A 25,625-nucleotide genomic window follows, 5' to 3' on the forward strand; every position below is an offset into this window, starting at 1 on the left:
CACCTTCAGCTGGAGAAGGCTTTATGCCTTTAAGTGTTCCTGTGATTAGATTGGGTCCACCCAGATAAACAGGATAATCTCCCTATTTTAAGGTCACTAATTGGCATCCTACTTACATCTGCAAAGTCCCTTTTGCTATGTAACATAATGTTACAGGTGCAGGCATGAGGGCGTGACATCTTTGCGGGGCATTCTGCCTACCACCCAAGTCTGGCAGCCTACTCCAGCTGGGCTTTCGCCCCCCCCACCGCTGAAACTGCTGCACACCAATTAACAAAATCAGTGAAAGCCCCTGCTCATACTCGAGTGAGGCGGGCAGAACGTACATGTAATGAGGAACCGTACGCCGTGTTGGCGAGGGAGAAATGCAATGGGGAGAACAAGTCCATCGCCATAAGGCGGTCAGAGGTCCTGGTGCAGGGGTGGGGAGAGCCATCCTCTTAGAAAACAGCTTTGGAACACGCAGTGGAAGGAGATGGAGTGAGCCGTGTGGCTATACAGGGCAGAACGTTCTTGGCAGAAGGAACAGCCCGTGCAAAGGCCCTAAACTGGGACATATCTGGCGTGTTTGAAAATGGAGAGGTGGGGCTGGGTGCGGTGGCTCACTTTGGGAGGCCGAGGTAGGTGGATCACTTGAGGCCAGGAGTTCTACACCAGCCTGGCCAACAGGGCAAAACCCTGTCTCTACTAAAAATACAAAACTTAGCCAGGTGTGGTGGCGGCGCCTGTAATCCCAGCTACTCAGGAGGCTGAGGCAGGAGAATCGCTTGAACCCAGGAGGTGGAGGTTGCAGTGAGCTGAGATCGCGCCATAGCACTCCAGCCTGGGTGATAGAGCGAGACTCTGTCAAGAAAGAAAATGGATGGCTTGAACCCGGGAGGCGGAGCTTGCAGTGAGTCTAGATCACGCCACTGCATTCCAGCCTGGGCGACAGAGCAAGACTCTGTCTCAAAAAAAAAAGAAAGAAAATGGAGAGGTGGCCGATGCACTGGCCGCTGAGAAGCAGCAGCATGTGGGGTGGCTGGAGGGGCGGCAAGTACAGGATGAGCATTCAGGTCCGAAATCTGAGATGCTGCAAAATCTGAACCTTGTAAGCACTGACATGACACTCAAACGAAGTGCTCATTGGAGCATTTTGGATTTTGGATATGGAATGCTCAACCAGGCAAGTATAATGCAGATAGTCCAAAATCCAAAATCTGAAACACTTCTGGTCCCGAGCATTTTGGATAAGGAACACTCCACCTGTCCTGGCAAGTGGTGATGATGTTTGGATGTGTGGTGGAGGGGTGTGTATGTCAGGATGGGCCTGGGTATGCTGCAGTAACAACCCCAAGTTCTCAGTGGCTTAGCCAAATAAAAATGTGTTACTCACTTATGCTACATGTTAAGGTTACAAGGCAGTTGACTGTATAAGTAGAATATATGAGTATAGAGTTCACAGAGATGTCCAGCCTGGGAATGTAAGTCTGGCATCATGGCCGGGCGCAGTGGCTCACGCCTATAATCCCAGCACTTTGGGAGGCCAAGGCGGGCAGATCATGAGGTCAGGAGTTCGAGACCAGCTTGGCCAACATGGTAAAACCCCATCTCTACTAAAAATACAAAAATTAGCCAGATGTGGTGGTGCACACCTGTAATCCCAGCTACTCAGGAGGCTGAGGCAGGAGAATCACTTGAACCTGGGAGGCGGAGGTTGCAGTGAGCCAAGATCACACCATTGCACTCCAGCCTGGGCAATAGAATGATACTCCATCTCAAAAAAAAAAAAAAGTTTGGCATCATTAGCACATTTATTATATATATATATAATTTTTTTTTTTTTTTTGAGACGGAGTCTTGCTCTGTCGCCCAGGCTGGAGTGCAGTGGCCGGATCTCGGCTCACTGCAAGCTCCGCCTCCCGGGTTCACGCCATTCTCCTGCCTCAGCCTCCCGAGTAGCTGGGACTACAGGCGCCCGCCACCTCGCCCGGCTAGTTTTTTGTATTTTTTAGTAGAGACGGGGTTTCACCGTGTTAGCCAGGATGGTCTTGATCTCCTGACCTCGTGATCCGCCCGTCTCGGCCTCCCAAAGTGCTGGGATTACAGGCTTGAGCCACCGCGCCCGGCCCACATTTATTATATTTAAAGCTCTCTTGGGGACCGGTGCAGTGGCTCACACCTGTAATCCCTGCATTTTGAGAGGCTGAGGTGGGCGGATCGCTTGAGCCCAGGAGTTTGAGACCAGGCTGGGCAACATGGCAAGACCCTGTCTCTACAAAAAACACAAAAATTAGCCAGGCATGGTGGCCCATGCCTGTAGTTGCAGCTACTTGGAAGGCTGGGGTGGGAGGATTGCCTGACCCCAGGGATGTTGAGGCTGCAGTGAGCCGTGATGGGGTCACTGCATTCCAGCCTGGGTGACAGAGTGAGACCCTGAATTTTGGAGGGACACAAGCATTCAAACCACAGCCAAACTAGTAAAACCGAACGAGATTACCACGAGGGAAAATGTGGATCTAGAGAGTGCAGCGCTATTCACGAGAGCAAAGACATGGAATCAAGCTAAATGCTGGCCAGCCTGGTGGCTCAGGCCTGTAATTCCAGCACTTTGGGAGGACAAGGCAGGCGGATCACCTGAGGTCAGGAGTTCAAGACCATCTTGGCCAACATGGTAAAAACCCATTTCTACTAAAAACACAATTAGCCGGGTGTGGTGGCAGGTGCCTGTAATCCCCGCTACTTGGGAGGCTGAGGCAGGAGAATCACTTGAACCCGGGAGGTAAAGGTTGCAGTGAGCCAAGATCGTGCCACCACTGCACTCCAGCCTGGGCTACAGAGTGACACTCCATCTCAAACAAAGAAAAATCTAAATGCCCATCCGTGACAGATTGGATAAAGAAAATGTGGTACAGCCGGGCACGGGGGCTCACCCTTGTAATACCAGCACTTTGGGAAGCTGAGGCGGGTGGAACACCTGAGGTCAGGAGTACAAGACCAGCCTGACCAACATGGTGAAACCCCGTCTCTACTAAAAATACAAAAATTAGTTGGGCGTGATGGTGTGTGCCTGTAACCCCACTGCTTGGGAGGCTGAGGCAGGAGAATCACTTGAGTCCAGGAGGCGGAGGTTGCAGTGAGCCGAGATCACGCCATTGCACTCCAGCCTGGGCAACAGAGCGAGACTCCGTTTCCAAAAAAAAAAAAAAAGAAACTGTGGTATATATATACCATGGAATACTATGCAGCCATAAAAAATGAGAGCATGTCTTTTGTGGGAACACGGATGGAGCTGGAGGCTGTCATCCTCAGCAAACTAACGCAGGAACAGAAAACCAAATACCACATGTTCTCACTTATAAGTGGGAGCTAAATGGTGAGAGCTTATGAACACAAAGAAGAAAACAATACTGGGCCTAATGCCTGGATGATGAAATAATACGTACCACAAACCCCTGTGATGGGTTTACCTATGTAACAAACCTCATGTATCCCCAAACCTAAAGTAAAAGTTTAAAATTAGGCCGGGCGCAGTGGCTCACGCCTGTAATCCCAGCACTTTGGGTGGATCACCTGAGGTCAGGAGTTCAAGACCAGTCTGGCCAACATGGCAAAAACCTATTTGTAAACCTCTACTAAAAATACAAAAATTAGGGCTGGGCACGGTGACTCACGCCTGTAATCCCAGCACTTTGGGAGGCTGAAGAGGTCAGATCACCTGAGGTCAGGAGTTCAAGACCAGCTTGAACAACATGGAGATACCCTGTCTCTACTAAAAATACAAAATTTAGCCGGGTGTGGTGGCAGATGCCTGTAATCCCAGCTACTCAGGAGGCTGAGACATGAGAATCCCTTAAACCCGGAAGTTGCAGTGAGCCAGGATCATGCCACTGCGCTCCAGCTTGGGCAACAGAGGAAGATACTATATCCAAAAAAAAAAATAAAAGTTTAAATTCAGTAAATAAATATTTAAAATCATATATATATATATATATTTTTTGAGACAGAGTCTCGCTCTGTCACCCAGGCTGGAGGGCAGTGCCACTATCTCAGCTCACTGCAAGCTCCACCTCCCAGGTTCACGCCATTCTCCTGCCTAAGCCTCCCGAGTAGCTGGCACTACAGGCGCCCGCCACCACGCCCGGCTTATTTATTTTTATTTTTTGTATTTTTAGTAGAGATAGGGTTTCACCGTGTTAGCCAGGTGGCTCACGCCTGTAATCCCAGCACTTTGGGTGGCTGAGGCGGGCGGATCACAAGGTCAGGAGATCGAGACCATCCTGGCTAACACGGTGAAACCCCGTCTCTACTAGAAATGCAAAAAACTAGTCGGGCGAGGTGGCGGGCGCCTGTAGTCCCAGCTACTCGGGAGGCTGAGGCAGGAGAATGGCGTGAACCCGGGAGGCGGAGCTTGCAGTGAGCCGAGATCGTGCCACTGCACTCCAGCCTGGGCGACAGAGCGAGACTCCGTCTCAAAAAAATAAAAAAATTAAAAAAAAAAGAAGGGATACTAGGGATACTTAATGCTACCATATTAAGGGGGAAAGAGATCGGATAGAAGAGGACTCAGTAGAGAACAAATATGTGAAGGAGGAAGGCCCACACGGCAGCCCCAGCTGCTGCTGGGTCTGGTAAAGTGAAGACTGGGGATGAATCAATGGATTTAGCAACACGGGGAGCAGCCGTCAAAGTCCAGTGCCAGCGGAGGGGTGAGGGAAGACGTCCAAGGGTGTCGGAAGGAATGAGGGACAGAGTTGCAGGCTGAGATGGACGGCTCTTCTGCATTTTGCTGAAAAGGAGCAGTGAAGGGAGCTGCGGCTGGAAGAGGAGGGAGGTCAGGAGAGCATTCATGGTGCAGGGGACGTGGCACTGATGTTCGCCCATGGGGACGATGGTGGAAAGGGATGAGGCTGCTGCAGAGGAGAGGGGATGATGAGCTGTGTTGGACGGGGTGGTGCACCTCGGCGGTAGCCAATACGAAGGTTCTAGAAAGGCTAGTAGGTGTGTTGGTGGGAGTTTGGGGAAATTCTTTTTTTCTGGGGGGAAAGGGTCCCCCTCTGTCTCCCAGGCTTTAGTGCAGTGGTGCAAGCACGGCTCACCGCAGCCTAGACCTCCTGGGCTCAAGCGATTCTCCTGCCTTGGCCTCCCAAAGCACTGGGATTACAGGTGTATGACACTGTGCCAGGCCAAGAGAGTTTATTTAGATCATCTTTCTGTTGTTGCTTTCACTTTCTCATAAAAAACTGAAAGAAGCCAACTGGACCTTTAAACTCCATGTCAGGAAAGTCAGATCACAGCATGCACTTTCTGTCCGCCACGTTCCACAGGCAATGGTCTTGGCAGAATGTAAATAGTCCACACTTTCTCCAGCCTACAATAGCAACTTTCTCACGACCCTTCCAGCCTTCTCCTGCTGCCTGGTTCCAAAGTCAATGCCATATTTAAAAAATGTTTGGGCCAGCCGCAGTGGCTCACACCTGTTATCCCAGCACTTTGGGAGGCCTAAGCGAGAGGATCACCTGAGGTCGCGAGTTCGATACCAGCTTGACCCACATGGAGAAACCCCATCTCTACTAAAAAAAAAAAAAAATACAAAATTGGGCCGGGCACAGTGGCTCACACCTGTAATCCCAGCACTTTGGGAAGCCGAGGCAGGTGGATCACCAGGTCAGGAGATAGAGATCATCCTGGCTAACACGGTAAAGCCCCATCTCTAGTAAAAATACAAAAAGAAGAAATTAGCCGGGCATGGTGGTGGACGCCTGTAGTCCCAGCTACTTGGGAGGCTGAGGCAGAAGAATGGTGTGAACCCAGGAGGCAGAGCTTGCAGTGAGCCGAGATCGTGCCACTGCACTCCAGCCTGGATAACAGAGCAAGACTCCGTCTCAAAAAAAAAAAAATTGGCTGGGCATGGTGACGCATGCCTGTAATCCCAGCACTTTGGGAGGCTGAGGCAGGGGGGACCACAAGGTCAAGAGATCGAGATCATCCTGGCTGACATGGTGAAACCCTGTCTCAACTAAAAATAAAAAAAAATTAGCTGGGAGTGGTGGCGGGCGCCTGTAGTCCCAGCTACTCGGGAGGCTGAGGCAGGAGAATTGCTTGAACCCAGGAGGCCGAGGTTGCAGTGAACTGAGATGGTGCCACTGCATCCCAGCCTGGGTGACAAGAGCGAGACTCTGTCTCAAAAATAAATAAATAAATAAATAAATAAGAAATAAATAAATTAGCCGGGCATGGTGTTGCGTGCCTGTAATCCCAGTTACTCCGGAGGCTGAGGCAGGAGAATCGCTTGAACCCGGGAGGCAAAGTTGTGGTGTTGGCCTGGCTCAGTGGCTCACACCTGTAATCCCAGCACTTTGGGAGGCTGAGGCGGGTGGATCACAAGGTCAGGAGTTTGAGACCAGCCTGGCCAATATGGTGAAATCCTGTCTCTACTAAAAGTTCAAAAGTTAGCTGGGCATGGTGGTGGGTGCCTGTAGTGCCAGCTACTTGGGAGGCTGAGGCGGGAGAATCTATTGAACCTGGGAGGCAGAGGTTGCAGTGAGCCGAGAGTGCATCACTGCACTGCAGCCTGGGCAAGAGAGCGGGACTCCGTCTCAAAAAAAAAAAAAAAAAACAACAACAAAAGGCCAGGCACAGTGGCTCACGGTTGTAATCCCAGCACTTTGGGAGGCCGAGGCAGGCAGATCATGAGATCAGGAGATCAAGACCATCCTGGCTAACATGGTGAAACCCCGTCTCTACTAAAAATACAAAAAATTAGCCAGGCATGGTGGCGGGCGCCTGTGGTCCCAGCTACTCTGGAGGCTGAAGCAGGAGAAAGGTGTGAACCCGGGAGGCGGAGCTTGCAATGAGCCAATGTTGTGCCACTGCACTCCAGCCTGGGCGACAGGGCAAGACTCCGCCAAAAAAAAAAAAAGCTGGGCATGCCGTGCTGGCTCACACCTGTCATCCCAGCACTTTGGGAGGCTGAGGTGGGCGGATCATCTGAAGTCAGGAGTTCAAGACCAGCCTGGCCAACATGGCAAAACCCTGTCTCTACTAAAAATACGAAAATTAGCTGGGCATGGTGGTGTGCGCCTGTAATCCCAGCTATGCGGGAGGCTGAGGCAGGAGAATCACTTGAACCCAGGAGGCAGAGGTTGCGGTGAGCCAAGATCACACCATTGCACTCCCGCCTGGGTGACAGAGCAAGACTCCATCTTGAAAAAAATAATAATGGCCAGGCGCGGTGGCTCACACCTGTCATCCCAGCACTTTGGGAGGCCGAGGCAGATGGATTGCGTGAGCTCAAGAGTTCGAGACCAGCCTGGGCAATACTGTGAAACACCGTCTCTACTAAAATAGAAAAAAATTAGCTGGGAGTGGTAGTGTGTGCCTGTAGTCCCAGCTACTGGGGAGGCTAAGGCAGGAGAATTGCTTGAACCCGGGAGGTGGAGGTTGGAGTGAGCCAAGATCGCATCACTGCACTCCAGCCTGGGAGACAGAGTGAGACTGTCTCAAAATAAATAAATAAATAAATAAACCACCCCAAAACTTAGTGGCTTTAAACAACTATGTATTTTCTCATGGTTCTGTAGTTTAGGTTGGGCTTAGCTGGTTGGTTCTGCTGTTGCTGGCTAGGGTGTGGTAGGTTGTCTCAATTGTTACCATCAAATTTTCCACGTGAGTGTGTGTTGCTCCTAGGACTCTTTTTTTTTTTTTTTTTTTTTTTTTTTGTAACGTTGTCTTGCTCTGTTGCCCAGGCTGCAGTGCAGTGGCGAGATCTCAGCTCACTGCCTGCTCCGCTTCCTGGGTTCACACCATTATCCTGCCTCAGCCTCCTGAGTAGCTGGGACTATAGGCGCCTGCCACCATGCCCGGCTAATTTTTTGTATTTTTAGTAGAGACGGGGTTTCACCGTGTTAGCCAGGATGGTCTCAATCTCCTGACCTCCTGATCCGCCTGCCTTGGCCTCCCAAAGTGCTGGGATTACAGGTGTGAGCCACCACGCCTGGCCTAATTTTTATACCTTTAATAGAGACGGGGTTTCACCATGTTGGCCAGGATGGTCTAGATCTCTTGACCTTGTGATCTACCTGCCTCGGCCTCCCAGAGTGCTGGGATTACAGGCGTGAGCCACCGCACCCGGCCCTACGACTGTTTTTGATGTAATTAATTTGGTAGAAAATTCTGAGACTGCTGAGCTCAGCCTGAGAACTGCCATCTTCAGCTTCCTCCCTCCTGGGGGCCACCTACAAGGTGACTGGTCTCACTATCCCCACAGCATGATGCGGTGAGGACCCCCAAGCTAGCCATGTGGAGAGGCCCGTGGGAGAACAGATGTCTGTTCCCTCCTGCTGTCCCAGTCGTCCCAGCTGGAATGGCAGACAGGTAAGTGAAGTCTCCAACATTTCATCCCCAGTGGATGCTAGACAGCATAAGAACCTCCCAACTGAGTCCAGTACAGTTTTCAGGAGAAATAAATCAGGGCAGTGGTTTGCTATGCAGCGATAGACAGCTGAAACTGCTGGTGCCACTCAGATGGCTGTAGTCATCTTGGCATGAGGGAGGCTACAGGAGGAGATGGCTTCCCTAGAAGGCTGGCCGTTCTGTCACTCTCCACGTGATCTCTCCAGCAGGTAAGCAGAATTTTTACATGACAGCTGAGGGCTCCAAGAGCAAGAAAACAAAACCTGCCAGGACTCCTAGGTTCGGCTTGGAACTAGCACTGCCTCTGTTTCATTGCAATTTTTTTTTTTTTTTTTTTTTGAGATGGAATCCTGCTCTGTTGCCTAGGCTAGAGTACAAGGCACAATCTCAGCTCACTGCAGCCTCCGCCTTCCAGGTTCAAGCGATTCTCCTGCCACAGCCTCCTGAGTAGCTGGAATTACAGGTATGCGCCACCACTCCCGGCTAATTTTTGTATTTGTAGTAGAGATGGGGTTTCACCATGTTGGCCAGGCTGGTCTTGATCTCCTGATCTCAAGCGATCTGCCTACGTCGGCCTCCCAAAGTGCTGGGATTACAGGCATGAACCACTGCGCCCGGCCTGTTTCATTGCAATTCTTCCAGTTAAAGCAAGTTGTGGGCCAGCCTAGGTTCCTGGGGAAGCCCCCTGGTGGGAAGAGCAGCACTAATGCAAAGTTTGGCGGAATCTTTGAGGACGAACCACCAAGCCCTAAGAGGGAGACTGCCGAGGTAGAGGACGGTTTTGGAGGAGGAGCCACAAGACGGACATGTGTTTACCACACTTTTCTTTCTTTTTTCTTTCTTTTTTTTTTTTTTTGAGGTAGAGTTTTGATCTTGTAGCCCAGGCTGGCGTGCAATGGCCCAATTTCGGCTCACTGCAAGCTCCACCTCCTGGGTTCAAGCGATTCTCCTATCTCAGCCTCCCGAGTAGCTGGGATTACAGGCGTGCACCACCACCGTGCCTGGCTAATTTTTTTGTGTTATTAGCATTGATGGGATTTCACCCTGTTGACCAGACTGGTTTTGAACTCCTGACCTCAGGTGATCCGCCCACCTCGGCCTCCCAATGTACTGGGATTACAGGCGGAGCCATTGCACCCAGCCCACACTTTTCATTTTCTGTATGTTATTATGCTTTGACATCTTGGAGGCTTTACTAGTCAGAGAGACACTGCCCCTCCCAGGGCTGGCTAATTCCCAGAGCTAGCAAACAACTTTATCAACACCAATCCAGAGCCCATATCCCCAACCTCTTCCTGATGTGACTCTCACATCCCAAGCCAGCATTTCTCCTGCCCTGCATCCCCCAGGGGCCGATACCAGAAAGCTAGAGCCCCCTGCTGTGACCTAGAGCCTGCCGATAGGATTCAAGTTATCTAATCCTAAACTTGCTTACACCTACCTACCCTGCCTTGTCCATTTTCACCCTGAGGAAAACACAAAAAGGCTCTGGGCCATGCTCTCTCCTGGCTCCTCATGACCCTGGTACTTCCCCTTCTGGCCCTGCATGGCGTGGCGGGGCCCCTCCTCCTGAGAACCGCGAGTACTAAATTCTTCCTTTGTGGCACTTGTCTCCTAGTCTGTCACTTTACCATACCTGATTCAAACAAAGCCCATGTACTTTTAGGATACAGGGCAGGAGGCTGGAAGGATTGCCCGCAGGGATTCAGAAGCACTGTTTCCACACGTGGAGGTGGAGAGAATGACAGTGAGTTAGGAGCTAAAATCAACAAGAAATGAGGATGCTGATCAGAGCAAAGGTGGTGCTGGTGATTCTGAGACCAGGAGGCTTACACATGGTGGCTCCCAGGGTGGAGAGTGGCCTGGCAGTGTTAGGAAGGAGCCAGGAGGGCCCCCACCCCACCTGCAGACCCAGAGGTGGCGGGATCCTGTGAAGAGAAGTCTCTGCACCCGAAAGCTCCAGGGGAAGCCAGGTTTTCATTAGAGCACCACTAAAAGTATGCTGGGGGAAGAAGAGAAGAGTCTAATGACAGGGCGATTGGTGCTGGTGGTGGTTTCTGGAATACAGGATGGGTGGGAGATAGGGTCAGAAACAAGGATGTGCAGAGCCCTGTGGGGCTTACACTGTGGCTGACATGGGATAAAGGCCACCTGTGTTCTGTGTCCATTGTCTTCCATCTCAGTAGCTTGCAACACAATCTGTCTCTCCCTGCTTGAAACACTTTCTTTTTGTTGTTGTTGTTTGTGTTTTTTTGAGACGGAGTCTCGCTCTGTCGCCCAGGCTGGAGTGCAGTGGTGTGATCTCAGCTCACTGCAAGCTCCACCTCCCGGGTTCATGCCATTCTCCTGCCTCAGCCTCCTGAGTAGCTGGGACTACAGGTGCCCACCACCACGCCCTGCTAATTTTTTGTATTTTTAGTAGAGACGGGTTTCACCGTTTTAGCCAGGATGGTCTTGATCTTGTGATCCACCCACCCCAGCCTCCCAAAGTGCTGGGATTACAGACACGAGCCACCGTGCCCGGTGAAACTGTTTCTTTCTGACTCTGGCATGGCCGACTGCCGTTCGGGAGGGCTGTCCACAATCCTTGCCATCCCATGGCACCCTTCTCTCTTGTTCGGGAATTCTGCGTGTGCATAGTCTTGGCAGGAAAGTGTCTGGAGCGTGGCCAGTTAGACCCACCTCCTGAAACACTGGAATCCCAAGGGAGTCAGCTGGGCCTGGGGCTTCAGGGCCTCTCCCAGCCTGGCCTGGGGGCCCCTCCAGCCTGTGAGCCCCTCTCCTTTTGCTGGGGTGCCGGACTCCTCCTTCCTGATCTATTACCTTCTACCAACCAGGGATGGCAACGTTTAAGTGCTTGACTCCCAGGCTCATGCACGGAAGTACCTGGTCCACTTGGGGATCAGTGGCACCTCAGACTCCGCATGTGATGAGTCTCCCACCAGCAAACCATGTGTGTCTAGGCCCGTCCTCCCCATCAGAGAAGGCCACCGTCTTCACCAGCTGTCCTAGAAAAACTCGCAGCACTGGGGCCTGCCTCACCCACTCCATGGTGAGCTTGTCCGTAGGCGAGGGAGGCCTTCCCTTTCCAGGACTATCCAACGGTTCTCTCCCCACTTAGGTCTCCGGGGTATTTGAGTCCTACCCCCCCGCAGCTCACTCTCTACAAAAGGATCTTTAAGAAAGAAATAGGAGTGTGTTTCTCCGGTTCCCAGTGATCCAAGTCCTCGCCCCACCTGGCCCCCGACCCTTCTGTTGCGGACCCCCGCCCCAGGGCCTCCGCCCAAGTGTGGCTCCGTTGGGCCCGCACCCCATCAGGCCAGCAGGGAGGGGGATAGCAGAGGGCGGGGCAGGCACTGGGACTCCGGGCAGGTGTGGGGAAGGCAGGGGTCGGGCGGGGGGGCGGTGGTTGGGCGAGGCAGGTGCTGGAGGGCGGGACAGGTGCGGGGGCAGGCAGGTACCGGGAAGGCGGGAGGGCGGGCAGGTTCCGAAAGGGCAGGACAGGTGCTGGGACGCGGGGTAGGTGCGGGGAAGGCGGGGGATGCGGGGTAGGAGCCGGGGGTGGGGGTTAAGGCAGGGCAGGTGCTAGGCGGCGGAGCATCCCCGCCCAGGACGCCCGCGCGGCCCAGTGACGTTTTTCCGCGACTCGGGGTGAGGGAGACCCCTGGGCGGGGCGGGCGGAGGGTTGGGGCGAGGCGTGGGTTATGCAGAGCGCAGCGGGGAGCCCTTCCCAGTCCCAGAGCTCGCCTCGGCCCCGCCCCCAGCCCCGCCCCCCGACAGAGACGCGGCGGTGACTCCCTCAGTGGGGGATGCTGGGGACTCTTTCGCCTCAAGTCCCTTAAGCGGCGCCCGACGCAGCGCAGCACCTACCCAGCGGGGCGGGGGCCGGGGCCGGGGATGGATGAGCGGGGCCGGGGGGCGGGGTAGGGGTGGGGCGGCCGAGGCAGGGGCGGAGCTGGGAAGGCGAGGCAGAGGCGAAGGGCGGGGGCGGGGCGAGGAGCTGTCAGAGGGGCGGGGCATAATCAGGGCGGGGCCACGCGGACGGATGGGGCGGGGAATAGAGGCGGGGCCGGGCCTCCGAGCGGCAGCCCGCGGGCGATGGGGCTGCCAGGGGTCTGGGCGGGGCCGTGGGGCGGGACAGGGCCTGGGAAGGGCCGGACGGAGGCGTGGCCTGGATTGGGACGGATGGGGGCGGGGCATAGGAGGGGGCGGGGCCGGACCTCGGAGCCGGGGCTCGCGGGCGGCCGGCGGGGGCGTCACTGTGCGGCGGGCCGGTGAGGCCGCGGCATGGGGCGAGTGCAGCTCTTCGAGATCAGCCTGAGCCACGGCCGCGTTGTCTACAGCCCCGGGGAGCCGCTGGCTGGGACCGTGCGCGTGCGCCTGGGGGCGCCGCTGCCGTTCCGAGGTGGGCGCGGGTCCTCGGGGAGGGCCATTGGCCGCACCTGCGCGGGGCCAGGGTTCCCGGAAGCGGCTGCCGTCGCCGGGCCCCGGGTTGGGCCCGCGAAGTCGCTGTCGTAGCCGCCCGGGACTGCTGGGGCGCGGGCTCGGCGGCGCCGGGGAGGTCCGGGCGGCGCCGCCCTTTCGCGTCTGCCCTTCCTGCCCTCTCGCCGAGGGTCGGCGTGGTCCCGGCGGGGCCTGAAGCCGGGGCCTGAAGCGGGTCCACGGTGGAGGACGCCCTGAGTGCGGGCACACGCAGGCCTGCGACCCTCCCTGTCCGCGCTCGCACCTGCTGGGCTCCTTCCCGCACCCGGGCTCCCGGCGCAGGCGCTCCCTCTGCAGAGCCGCTCCTGGCCCGGGCGTGCGGTCCCGGCGGGGTGCAGGCACCTGCTGCGGCTCCCCGCGCCCCCTGCCCCGCGCCAGCAGGCCTCGCCCGCCCCCCGCCGAGGCGGACGTCTGGGCCTCGGGGACTGGGGATCGGGTTGCTGCAGTGGCCGCTGGCAGGGCGCCCTGGAGGTGAGGGCAGGCCAGCGAGGTGAGGCTGCCTCCCGAGGATGGGGGCCTCCGCACAGGCCTCTGCCCGGCCCCTGGTTGTGAGTGCCGCGTCCCTGCCGCGGGCTTCTCTACCTTGGCCTCCTGTGGGAACCACCTGGGCTGCTTGGCCACAGCCCGTGGGCTTCCCACTGGACCTTGACCGCTGGGCCTGCGCGTGGGTGACAGCACCGCTTTTGTGCCTCCTGAGAACCCACAGCCTCTGTTCTGTCCTCTCAGCTGCCTGGGACAGGTGATGGTGCTGTGGCCCTGACCCTGCACCGCCTGGGGCTGTGGGACCTCGAAGAAGCCTGGTGGTAGGTGCTTCTGTCAGGCTCCTGGCCCCATTGGGCCTCCTGGGATGACCCCACAGGCTCCCTTTCTCTGTCCCCAGCTTGAGTTTGGGGTCTGGGTGGGGGCAGGTGTGGCTGTGGCGGGGCAGAGATAGCACATGCATCCCTTGAATACAGGTGTGGTGTGGGGTGAGGCGGGCCGAGGGGAGTGCAGGGCCCTGTCGTCCCTCCCCTGGCGCGGCCTGGGGCGAGCAGGCCATTGCTGACCACAGGGAAGGGATGGCCTCGCCGTGCGTGACTGGCCTGGGTGAGCAGGCTCCCCGGCCTCCGGGTGGACGTGGTGGGTGGGTGAACGCTCACGCCTGTAATCCCAGCACTTTGGGCAGCTGGCCCAAGAGCTGAGGTAGCACTGGCTCACAGAGGCTGGTCCGAGTGAGGGAGAAAAAGGAGGGTCATGAACTAGAGAGTAGGAGATGGGCCCTGATGGGCCGGAGAGCACATATTTCAGGCTGTTGCAAGTGAGGTGGGAGGGTTGTACAGGGGTTCCCGGGGGTTTCCCCCAGCCCTGCCTGGGATGGGAACGGAATGTCATCGTTTCCTCATTCAAAGGATGCTTGTCAATCCTGCTAGGAGCCAGTAGGGAGGTCCTCAGCTCGCAGGAGGACAGCAGCCCTGCCTGGGCCCCTGGGCTTGCTCACTTACTCTGCCGATGAGTGTCGGTGACGGTCAGCACCCAGCCATGAGGACGCCTGCTGTCTCGAGGGCTGACACAGAGGGAGGCCTGGGAACGAGCAGTTTTCTGGAGCCCAGGCTGGCCCAATCCAGGGCTGGGGGTCAGGCAGGACCACCTCGTGTTCTGTTACTGGGATGGGCGACCAGGATCGACAGTGGTTCTCGGAGCACTCATGGTAGGCCTGATGCAAATTCTCTCCACATCCCATGGGCCAGCCTCAGTAACGCTCAGCACCCTGTGGCGTGGTTGTTACTCTCATGATACAGATTTGGAAACAGGACTGGGGGAGTGGCTTACAGGTCACAGCTTCTGTGGCAGGCATGAGTCCTTTGGGATGAGGATGAGGAGTTGGTGGGTCTTCTTGGTCCAAGTGTAGGTGGTGCAAAGGAGGGGCTCCTGAACTCGAGAAGAAAGTTCCAGTGGTCCCTCGAGAACACGGCCCAATCATGAGCTTCCTGAGTCAGAGCAGCCTCCAACAGCTGGTCCTTGGTTGTGCATCTGAACACACTTAGGAAACATTTTTTATTTTTATTTTATTTTATTTATTTATTTTTCTGAGACGGAGTCTTGCTCTGTCGCCCAGGCTGGAGTGCGGTGGCGCGACCTCGGCTCACTGCAAGCTCCGCCTCCCGGGTTCACGCTGTTCTCCTGCCTCAGCCTCCGGAGTGGCTGGGACTACAGGTGCCCGCCACCACACCTGGCTAATTTTTTTGTATTTTTAGTAGAGATGGGGTTTCACCGTGTTAGCCAGGATAGTCTCGATCTCCTGACCTTGTGATCTGCCCACCTTGGCCTCCCAAAGTGCTGGGATTACAGGTGTAAGCCACCATGCCCGGCCTAGGAAACATTTTTAAACCTGCATGGGGGAAGAGGGACGGGGCTTGCAGGGCCCCTGCAAAGAGGTGCAACATTCAAGTCCAGAAGGCGGAAGAAGTCACACTCTGACTAGGCAACTGCCACTGAGCCACTCAGTCCTGCAGCCAAGCCCTGCCTGGCGGCTTTCCTGTTGCAAAAGGCTTGGTTCCCTTCAGCCTGTTCTGCCATTACAAGCAGTCTGCAAGCTGGAAAGAAGAGGGAGTGGGGTCATATGCATCTCTCCGGCAGCAAGGAGACCCCTCACAATGGACCCCACGCACGGCTCTGGCTTCTGTGGGCAGAACTGCATCCTGTGGTCCTGCCTGATTCGATGGTTTGAAAAGGCAGAAACATGGCCGCTGCCATTGGCCTGGCCAGTGAAAACGGGCTCCCTGGGGAATTCAGCCAGCCTGGCCTGAAGCAGTTGCTGAGAGGTGGAGGAGCAGCTCCAGGTGTTTTGGAAAGGAAGCAGCTTTCCGGCTGGAAAGGAACCAGCTGTGCCGGAGCCCCGTGCCTCCCGTGTTCTTACTGAGGACAGTGTGGGCAGCTCAGGACAGATTTCACTTTGGACAGTGGTTGGAGGCTGCTCACGCTGGCAGAGTCATCTGCAAGAGCCTTGGTGTATGTGCAGAACAGGGCCGTCTGCATGGGCGTTGGGAAGATCACAGAGCCTGGGCCCTTAGGATGACCCAAGGGTCAGTTGGATACTGTTTGTTTTTGTGGAGTCAGGTGTCCCATGACGGTTTTAGCGATGCTTTGCTAGTATGAGCAGTGGTGTGTGAGGCTCCTGGTTAAATACCATGAGATTCTGAGCGGAATTCTGGGTTTCCTGGTATGCACAGGTAAATTTACAGTAGACCTGTCCCACTCTTTGCCAGTACCTCATACCTGTCTGCAATTTGACTGGTGTAAGGGGTGTTTGTTTTCCACCTCCCTCCAACGTGTGGTGGGACATACATTTATTTATTCATGTACGTTGCTCTTATTGCCCAGGCTGGAGTACAATGGCGCAATCTCAGCTGCTCACCACAACCTCCGCCTCCCTGGTTCAAGCGATTCTTCTGCCTCAGACTCGCGAGTAGCTGGGACTACTGGCATGTGGCACCACCATGCCCGGCTAATTTTGTATTTTTAGTAGAGACGGGGTTTCTCCATGTTGGTCAGGTGGGTCTCGAACTCCCAACCTCAAGTGATCCGCCCGCCTCAGCCTCCTAAAGTGCTGGGATTACAGGCGTGAGCCACCACACCCGTCCTAGAGACATTCATTTTATTTGAGATGAGGTCTCACTTTGTCACCCAGACTGGGATGCGGTGGTGCGATCTTGGCTCACTGCAACTTCTGCCTCCAGGGCTCAAGCGATGAGTCCTCCCACTACAGCCTCCTGAGTGACTGGCACCAGGGGCACATGCCACCACACCCAGCTAATCTTTTGTAGTTTTGGTAGAGACGGGGTTTCACCGTGTTACCTAGGCTGCTGTCACACTCCTGGCCTCAGGCAATCTGCTCGCCTTGGCCCCCCAAAGTGTTGGGGTTACAGGTGTGAGCCACTGCGCCCAGCTGTGTTGAGACATTTAATATTTGTCAATCTGATGGATTGAAATGGTAGATAATTTGGGTTTTCCCTAATTTCTTTCTTTTTTTTTTTTGAGACTTAGTCTAGCTCTGTTGCACAGGCTGGAGTGCAGTGGCGTGATCTCGGCTTACTGCAAGCTCTGCCTCCCGGGTTCATGCCATTCTCCTGCCTCAGCTTCCCGAGTAGCTGGGACTACAGGCGCCGCCACCGCGCCTGGCTAATTTTTTGTATTTTTAGTACAGACCGGGTTTCACCGTGTTAGCCAGGATGGTCTCGATGTCCTGACCTCGTGATCCGCCGGCCTCGGCCTCCCAAAGTGCTGGGATTATAGGCATGAGCCCAGACCTAGCCGTTTTTTGTTTTTGTTTTTTAGACGGAGTCTCGCTCTGCCGCCCAGGCTGGGGTGCAGTGGCACGATCTTGGCTCACTGCAAGCTCCGCCTCCTGGGTTCATGCCATTCTCCTGCCTCAGTCTCCCGAGTAGCTGGGACTACTACATAAAAGTAGCTGTCACCTCAAGTCACACACCATTCCTAAACAGTTAACACAACGATTTTATTATATCTCTCAGTGTTGTGGGTTAGGAATATGGACAGTGGGGGCAGGGTGAATATTCAGTTCTGTGCCACCAGCCAGGATCACTTGAGGGTGCTTGGCTGGCATACCAGTTAGTCTGGGGACCACTGCTCCCTTTACAGCATCCTCTGTGGGTTCCAGGGTTTTTCTTTTTTGTTTTTGAGATGAAGTCTTGCTCTGTCATGCAGGCTAAAGTGCATTTGTATGATCTCCGCTCACTGGAGCCTCCACCTCCCGGGTTCAAGTGATTCTCCTGCCTCAGCCTCCTGAGTAGCTGGGATTACAGGCGCCTGCCACCACGCCCGGCTAATTTTTGTGTTTTTAGTAGAGATGGGGTTTCACCATGTCGGCTAGGCTGGTCTTGAACTCCTGACCTCCAGTGATCCATCCGCCTCAGCCTCCCAAAGTGCTGGGATTACAGGTGTGAGCCACCGTGCCCAGCTGGGTCCCAGCATTTGTGGGATTCAAGGTGGGGATGTGCAGTCTGTCAGGAGTGTTAAAGGCATTGCAGCATTTCCAGTCCCCAGGCCTCCTCTCCTTGCTTCAGCCACGCCTCCCTCCTCTGTGCCTGCTGATGCCTGCGTGCTCCTCTTGGGCTGTCTGCTGACTCACAGGAGAATCACCAGTATTCCAGATGTTCAGCCTGGAAACAGTAAGGGTCTGGCCCTAGGAGGGTCTGGCTAACACACCATGGATTCAAAATCAGGGCAGAGCTGGGTATGGTGGCTCATGCCTGTAATCCCAGTACTTTGGGAGTTTGAGGCAGGTGGATTGCTTGAGCTCAGGAGTTTGAGACCAGCCTGGACAGCACGGTGAAACCCTATTAAAAAAAAAAAAGCCAGGTGTGGTGGCATGTGCCTATAGTCCCAGCTAGCTACTCGAGGGGGCTGAGATGGGTGGATCGCTTAGCACAGGAGGTTGAGGCTGCAGTGAGCTGAGATTGTGCCATTGCACATTAGCCTGGGCGGCGGGAGTGAGACCGTGTCTCAAAAAAAAAAAAAAAAAAAAAAAAACGAAAACAAAAAATGGACTGAGGTTGGGGTGGCAAGGCTGGAATGGAGGCTGAGGCCAGGCCATGGCAGTGCCCAGGGGCTAGAGGACGTGTAGCAGGAAGCAAGGGCCTCCCTCAGGGATGGGGGACTGGGTCTGGCAGCTGCTGAGGGGAAGGGCAGGATGTGTATGGAGAGCCACGTGGGGCTGCGGTTGGGCCAAGGATTTTGAGAAGAACCCTGCTGCTCTTGGTGGCCGGCAGAAGGCCTGGGCCACAGGTGGGGCCTGCTGGGGAGATCATAGGGGAGGCAGGTATGGCTGGCCCTGGGCGCACCGGACACCGATACTCCTCCTCCCGGGCTGCTCCCTCAGCAGGTCTGAGAGTCTGAGTCACCTTCCCCTCACGTGACCCCCACCAGGACGAGGCAGGGAAGTGGCCATCTTTGGCCCTGACTCAGCCTTGCAGGGAGAAGAGGGGCTGGAGCTGCGGGTGGCCTGCTGATGGCTCCCCCAACCCCTGCCCACCTGGGTCTGGTGCTGTGTGCGCTTTTGCTGCGTCTGTCCTCCCTTGTGACCAGTTTCTGCTGGACCTGGTTGTCCAGCCATGATCTTCTGACCATCGTGGTTTCTGGACACACATCTGTTGGACTGAGGAATTTGTGTTCCTGGCCACAGAACAGTGGCAACCTCTGCCTCAAGCAGTTCCTGGTCTGGCACTCCCCCGGGGAGGCCAGAGAGAACCAAGCCGTCTCCTGATGCAGAAAGTCAGTCCTGCTGGGCAATGCTGGCCCAGGAAGTAGGGCCCTACCCAGCGGTGAGCCGACTGTGGAACACTGTCTGCCCAGGCGGGTCTGGCCACATTCCTGCAGCATGATGGTTGCCAGTTAGCTTTAGCTTCCTGGAGCGTGGAGGGGTCCTTCCCTGCCTAACTGACTTGTCTACAGGGCAGCAAGAAGACGCGTCCGTCCCTTGGAGTGTCCCAGGTGCCCCCCACCAAGATCCCCGCAAGCAGCTGGGCTTTCACAGCCAGGTTACCAGTCTGGGGGATGACCCAGCCGCCGTCTGGATGAGCGCTGGGGCCTTTCTGCTCTGGGCTGCAGGGCAGACATTGTTTTGTGCTGGTCAGGCCCCTCGCCAGCCCGGCTCCCTTTGAGCCCCCCAAGACAGGAGACGGGCAGGAGGTGTCCCCTGAAGTGGCAGGGGCTGCTTGCTCACTGGCCTTCCCAGGACCCTGCCCAGGCGGGGCTGCTGGGCCCCAGGTCGAATTCCTGGGCTGTCGGCTGGGTGGGGCTCATGCAGCTTTCCCCTTGGCAGCCATCCGGGTGACCTGCACGGGTTCCTGCGGGGTCTCCAACAAGGCTAACGACGCAGCGTGGGTAGCGGAGGAGGACTACTTCAACAGTTCCCTGTCGCTGGCGGACAAGGGTAAGTCTGGGAGCCAGTTCCTGACCTGGTCCCAAGTGGTGACCCCTGGGGGCACCCCTTGGAGTGGGGCCTGCCTGTCCTCCCCCTTTCCTAGACCTGCCTCTTGGATCCTGCACTGGCCCATCTTCTCCCAGGGTTGTGGGCCCTGATGGGTTTCTCATAGGGGCTGGGTGGCTGAAGGGGCCACCTTCCACTTGTGCTGGATGTGGGTGGGCTCTGACTCCTGGCACAGCTGTTTCACCCTTGCCCCATTCCCAAACCACTCTCCTATTCCAGCCCTTACCCTCAGTCCTTCACCCAGGCCACAGCCCTGTGCTGCTGGTGACTGAGACAGGGAGACCCCGTGTGAGCTGGTCAGCTGCAGTCCCACTCTTATCTTGGCCCTGTGGCCCCCTCAGGCCTCCGGAGGCCTGTCCCCACCGCCCCCCACCTCCCTCCTGTCTCTGCAGGGAGTCTGCCCGCTGGTGAGCACAGCTTCCCCTTCCAGTTCCTGCTTCCTGGTAAGAGCCCAGCCTGGACAGGCCTGGTGATGACCAACTGGTCCTGGGAGGTGGGCTCTGCAGGGTGAAGGCAGCCAGGTGCCAGTGCCTGTTCTCTCCCCAGCCACAGCACCCACGTCCTTTGAGGGTCCTTTTGGGAAGATCGTGCACCAGGTGAGGGCTGCCATCCACACGCCACGGTTTTCCAAGGATCACAAGTGCAGCCTCGTGTTCTATATCTTGAGCCCCCTGAATCTGAACAGCATCCCAGACATTGAGGTGAGGATGGCACAGTGACCTCCTTGGTGGGTCCCCACCCTCGTGGGGGCCGGGGAAGAGCCGGGCAGGCACTGCTTCATCCTGGTGTCCTGTCCCCAGCTGAGGTGAGGGGGGCCAGGGTCTGGAGGCAGTGGCCTCTTTGCCCTGAGCTGACTGCTGGTCTCCAGGGGCAGGGCGTGGCAGGGCTGAGGGGCTTGTCCTGATGCCACAGGGATCCAGCCTGCCCACACCTGCTAAGCCTCTCCCTGGCCCTCCCCCAAAGCAACCCAATGTGGCCTCTGCCACCAAGAAGTTCTCCTACAAGCTGGTGAAGACGGGCAGCGTGGTCCTCACAGCCAGCACTGATCTCCGCGGCTATGTGGTGGGGCAGGCACTGCAGCTGCACGCCGACATTGAGAACCAGTCAGGCAAGGACACCAGCCCTGTGGTGGCCAGTCTGCTGCAGGTCAGAGCCCCCGGCAGTTGCCCGGACTGGCCTCCTGGGGTGGGCTGGCAGCCTGCGCAGGCTCACAGGCTGGTCCTTCCCCAGAAAGTGTCCTATAAGGCCAAGCGCTGGATCCACGACGTACGGACCATTGCGGAGGTGGAGGGTGCGGGCGTCAAGGCCTGGCGGCGGGCACAGTGGCATGAGCAGATCCTGGTGCCTGCTTTGCCCCAGTCGGCCCTGCCAGGCTGCAGCCTCATCCACATCGACTACTACTTACAGGTTTGGTGCTGGTGGGGGCTGGGTGGCCTGAGGCCTAGTGGCCTTGGCCCTGGCCCCTCATGCCCCACCTCAATCCTGTCCAGGTCTCTCTGAAGGCACCGGAAGCTACTGTGACCCTCCCGGTCTTCATTGGCAATATTGCTGTGAACCATGCCCCACTGAGCCCCCGGCCAGGTCCAGGGCTGCCTCCCTGGGCCCCACCCCTGGTGGTGCCTTCTGCACCACCCCAGGAGGAGGCCGAGGCTGCGGCTGGCGGCCCCCACTTCTTGGACCCGGTCTCCCTCTCCACCAAGAGCCATTCGCAGCAGCAGCCCCTGCTGGCCACCTTGGGTTCTGTGCCTGGTGCCCCCGAGCCCTGTCCTCAGGATGGCAGCCCTGCCTCATATCCGCTTCGGCCTCCCTTGTGCATTTCAACAGGTGCCACTGTCCCCTACTTTGCAGAGGGCTCTGGGGGACCAGTGCCTACCACCAGCACCTTGATTCTTCCTCCAGAGTACAGCTCTTGGGGCTACCCCTATGGTGAGTCAAGGGCCAGGGCTTGGCAGGGAGGGGACGCCAGGAGCCCCATGCAGACCCTGCTTTCTCCCTGCAGAGGCCCCACCGTCCTATGAGCAGAGCTGCGGCGGCGTGGACCCCAGCCTGACCCCTGAGAGCTGACCCCGTGCTGCCTTCTCCAGGCAGGCCTGGCCTCTGCCCTGGGACTGGGGCGCCCAGGGCCTCGTGCCTTCTCTCTCGGCCTGGCCTGACCCACTCAGGACCTGCCCAGCCTCTGCCAGCTCCTCTGGCGTCCACCCTCTTCTCCCTGGGGCTGGGGTGGGGGTGGCAGGGAGCTGGGACCTGGAGAGACTCCTGTAAATAAAACGCTGTATTTGTAGAGCTGGGCCTCACCGGCCTCGCCTTGGGCGCCCTCCAGCCTCCAGCAGGGCCTGACCCTGACCCCATCCTGGGCTCTGCTCCTGCCAGGGCATAGCCCGCTCCTCGGGTACCCCTGCTACCCTGGGGTTGCGCTCAGGCTGGTTCCCTTTAACAGAGGACGGGGGCTGGCGCTGGGCCTTCCAGAGCCACCTAAGGAAACGTCCTTGGAGCCTGGCTCACGAACTGGGGCTCACGCAACCTTGGCATCTGGTTAAATTTGTGCCTCGGCTCCTGCTGTGTTTAGGCACCCAGGTTCCCAGGCGGCGTGGTGTGGACTTCCCCTGCTGAGAAACCTGCGGGCATGTGGAGGGCTTGCCTCGGCCCCTACTGGCATCATTGCCAGGCCTGGCTCTGAGGGACGCAGCTTCTCTCCTGCTCACATCTCCAAGACCTGAGAGGCAGGGTTCTGTGGAGCAGCGTTCCCAAAGGGGCCCCCAGGGAGGCCCTGTAATGCTGGCCAGCCTGCCTGGAGCGCGCTTCCAGAAACAATGGAGGTGGTAGTGAAGGACGACTCTGGGTTCAAATTCCAGTTCTATAGGATGAAGAGGTGGCTGTGGCTAGGTTTGTCAGTTACCTTATCTATAAAATGCACAGGACCAGGCCGGCACGGTGGCTCCTGCCTGTAATCCCAGTACTTTGGGAGGCTAAGGCAGGCAGATTGCTTGAGGTCAGGAGTTTCAAATCAGCCTGGGCAACATAATGAAACTCTGTCTGTACAAAAAAAAAAAAGCTGGGCATCGTGGCACATGCCTGTAATCCCAGCTACTCGGGAGGCTGAGGCAGGAGAACTGCTTGAACCCGGGAGGCAGAGGTTACAGTGATCTCAGATTGCGCCGCTGCACTCCAGCCTGGGGGACAGAGCGAGACTCTGTCTCAAAAAATAAACAACCCCACAAAAAACTCCTGGGACTGTAGGGGACAGACAGCCCCCCACCCTCATAGCATGACAGTTTATTTCTCGAACAGTCCAGAGGGGCAGATCCTGGCCTCATGGCAGAGCTGTCATTCCTACGTAGTGGCTCCCATCCCTGGCTCCCAGATGGCTGTTAACAGCTTTCACCACTGCCCGGCCTAATGGTGGGACTTTTGAGGGACAGACTGGGAAGTAGATTGTCACTTTTTGTCTCTGACCTGTCCCCTTCCCATTGGAAATGTGGTCTTTAGCCACGCAGTCCTGTACTTGGCTAAAATTTTACTAATTGTGGGACGGTCAGCATGAATATTGGAGAACAGCAGAAAGTACCACAGGTGGTACCTGCTGGAAGCAGTCTGTGGTTGAAAGGAAGGCCTCCTGGGCTTGAATCCCATCACTGCCTCTCACCACTCCCTTGCTTCAGTTCAGTCACTTATAAAATGTGGGTAAGAGCAGTGCCTGCCTCTCAGGACCGACTTGAAGTTTGCAGGGTTAGCATGTCATGTGCTGAGAGCAGCACCTTGACAAGTGCTGAGGGGCACACAAGGGGAGCAGCTGATTGCAAAATGGAGTGAAAAAGCTGCCTGAAGCTGCTTCCCACACCTTCACTTAGGGTGGATGTTTGCTTGGTAAAGGATTTTTCTTCACATTTTAACTCCCTTTATTCAGTCAATAATTTTTTTTTTTTTTTTTTAAGATATCAGAGTCTCGCTCTGTGGCCCAGGCTGGAGTGCAGTGGCGCAATCTCAGCTCACTGCAAGCTCCGCCTCCCGGGTTCACGCCATTCTCCTGCCTCAGCCTTGTGAGTAGCTGGGACTACAGGCGCCCGCCACCATGTCCGGCTAATTTTTTGTATTTTTAGTAGAGACGGGGTTTCATCGTGTTAGCCAGGACGGTCTCGATCTCCTGACCTCGTGATCCGCCCGCCTCGGCCTCCCAAAGTGCTGGGATTACAGGCATGAGCCACCGCGCCCAGCCCAGTCAACAAAATACTTTTATCTCCTGCACACCAGGAATTGTTCTAGGCACCATGGACTTACATTCTAGGGGGAGACAATATTCCAAATCAGGATGTGGAGAGTCAGATGTCACACACTGTGATGGAGCAAAGTGAGGCGAGGAAGACCGGCATGGGCGGCAGTCTCACTTCAGCTAGGGAGGAGAGGGAAGGCTTCCCTGCGGAGCTGATAGTTGAACTCCAGGATGGTAAAGAAGCAAGCCACAAAGACACTTGAAATAAAGGTTTCAGGGAAGGGACAGACAGCAGCAGGGGCAGCAGAGAGGTGAGTGTGGGGCAGGGCGGGGCAGGAGGGTGCTAGTGTCTCCTGCGAGGGCTCAGGGTGCTCGGCCTGTCATGAATGGACTTAAGCTTTGACAGAGCAGTTGAGCTGTCCTAAAGAAACCTGGGAAGGTTCTCTTGGCACTTGGGATTGTCCGTTTCCTTTTCTGTCTCTGAGTGCACTGTCTATCCTGGACTTGGGATAATTCTCCGGGGTCGACTCACCAGGAGACTCGGGTGTCACCCAGATTGACCTTCAAGACTCAGTTCTTGTCAGTACAGTACCCGTCCCCTCGGTTCACGCGACCATCCAGAAACCTCAAATTCAGTCCATGCTTCTTGTTTTGGGTCTGGGGGCTGGGATAAGGCGGGCTGACCACAGCAGGGCATATAGCCTAAGATAGTTTCTGTGGTGCTGGGGGCGCTGTCCAGGGAAGGCTACTTGGTCTGCAGAAAAGGCCTTGGCTTGTGCATACCTGGGCAGCAGGTATATGGGTGGCAGGGAGAGCGGGGTAACCAGAGGGCACACACCCCCAACCGGAGCACCCCCCAAGTTGGCATCTCCACAACTGCGGAACCTCCCCCATCAGGGCAACCCTCCCGGTTGGGACACCGCCCCCAGCCAGACACATCCTCCTAGCACAGCACCCATGCTTAGCCGGAGCCGCTCCCCCGCCAGGCACCTCCCCACCGGGCATCCCTCCCCAGTGGGACACCCCCCGCCAGTCCAGGCATCCCCGCCGTTCGGGACACCCCCTCCAGCCGGAGCACCCCTCGGCAGGAGCATTCCTCCCAACCGGGGAACCCCCGCCGCCACGGGAACCTGCCTGAACCAGAGCACCCTCCCGCGCCGGGGACACCCCACAGGCGGCTCCCCCGCCAGGCCGCGGCCCAGGGAGTCAGCCTTCCGCGCAAGCCGGCGAAATCAAAGTGCGTCCGGGGTTAGAGGTCAGAGGTCGGAGCCGCAGGTCTTTCTCCTCCTTCGGCCAGCCCACCAGAACGTCAATTTAGAATGAGATATGTGTTGAAAATGGGAAGGCTACTCCCCATCCACTACCACGACTCTGGCGGGCGGGTTCTCCGGCTCTAGGTCTCCTATCCCGAGGGCGCGCGTTCCGCTTCCGGCCGCCGCAGGCCCGGCGCCTGGGGCGCCGCACGCCTGGTCCCAGTGCGCAGGCGCCGCACCGGTCGGGCTCCAACGCGCAGGCGCGGGCGCAGGCGCAGGCGCAGACGTAGGCGATCGGCCC

General features: G+C 56.7%; 2 protein-coding genes and 1 pseudogene across 5 annotated transcripts in view; 1 reads left to right on the forward strand and 2 right to left on the reverse strand.

Annotated features, from left to right (window-relative positions):
• ARRDC1 (arrestin domain containing 1) overlaps positions 1-22,147 on the forward strand; it is a 65,563-nt gene extending 43,416 nt beyond the window's left edge. Inside the window, exons 2-9 of one of the 3 annotated variants that reach the window (XM_050760119.1) lie at positions 12,653-12,799; positions 19,697-19,807; positions 20,257-20,307; positions 20,411-20,565; positions 20,828-21,010; positions 21,095-21,271; positions 21,355-21,790; positions 21,864-22,147. In XM_050760119.1, coding sequence (XP_050616076.1) covers positions 12,682-12,799; positions 19,697-19,807; positions 20,257-20,307; positions 20,411-20,565; positions 20,828-21,010; positions 21,095-21,271; positions 21,355-21,790; positions 21,864-21,928 — 1,296 coding nt within the window. In that variant the 5' untranslated portion in view covers positions 12,653-12,681 and the 3' untranslated portion in view covers positions 21,929-22,147. Of the gene's footprint in view, positions 1-12,649; positions 12,800-19,696; positions 19,808-20,256; positions 20,308-20,410; positions 20,566-20,827; positions 21,011-21,094; positions 21,272-21,354 lie in introns of those variants that run through there. The other 2 variants (XM_050760120.1, XM_050760118.1) reach the window with 2 other exon arrangements.
• DPH7 (diphthamide biosynthesis 7) overlaps positions 1-25,625 on the reverse strand; it is an 807,287-nt gene that overhangs the window by 37,900 nt on the left and 743,762 nt on the right. The gene's annotated exons all lie outside the window — the stretch shown is intronic.
• On the reverse strand, positions 22,119-25,575 carry LOC126937102 (uncharacterized protein ARRDC1-AS1-like; annotated as a pseudogene). Its single transcript, XR_007719638.1, has one exon. The product of XR_007719638.1 is annotated as an uncharacterized protein ARRDC1-AS1-like (transcript).

Source organism: Macaca thibetana, chromosome 15, assembly GCF_024542745.1.
Source record: "Macaca thibetana thibetana isolate TM-01 chromosome 15, ASM2454274v1, whole genome shotgun sequence".
Classification (NCBI taxonomy): Eukaryota; Metazoa; Chordata; class Mammalia; order Primates; family Cercopithecidae; genus Macaca; species Macaca thibetana.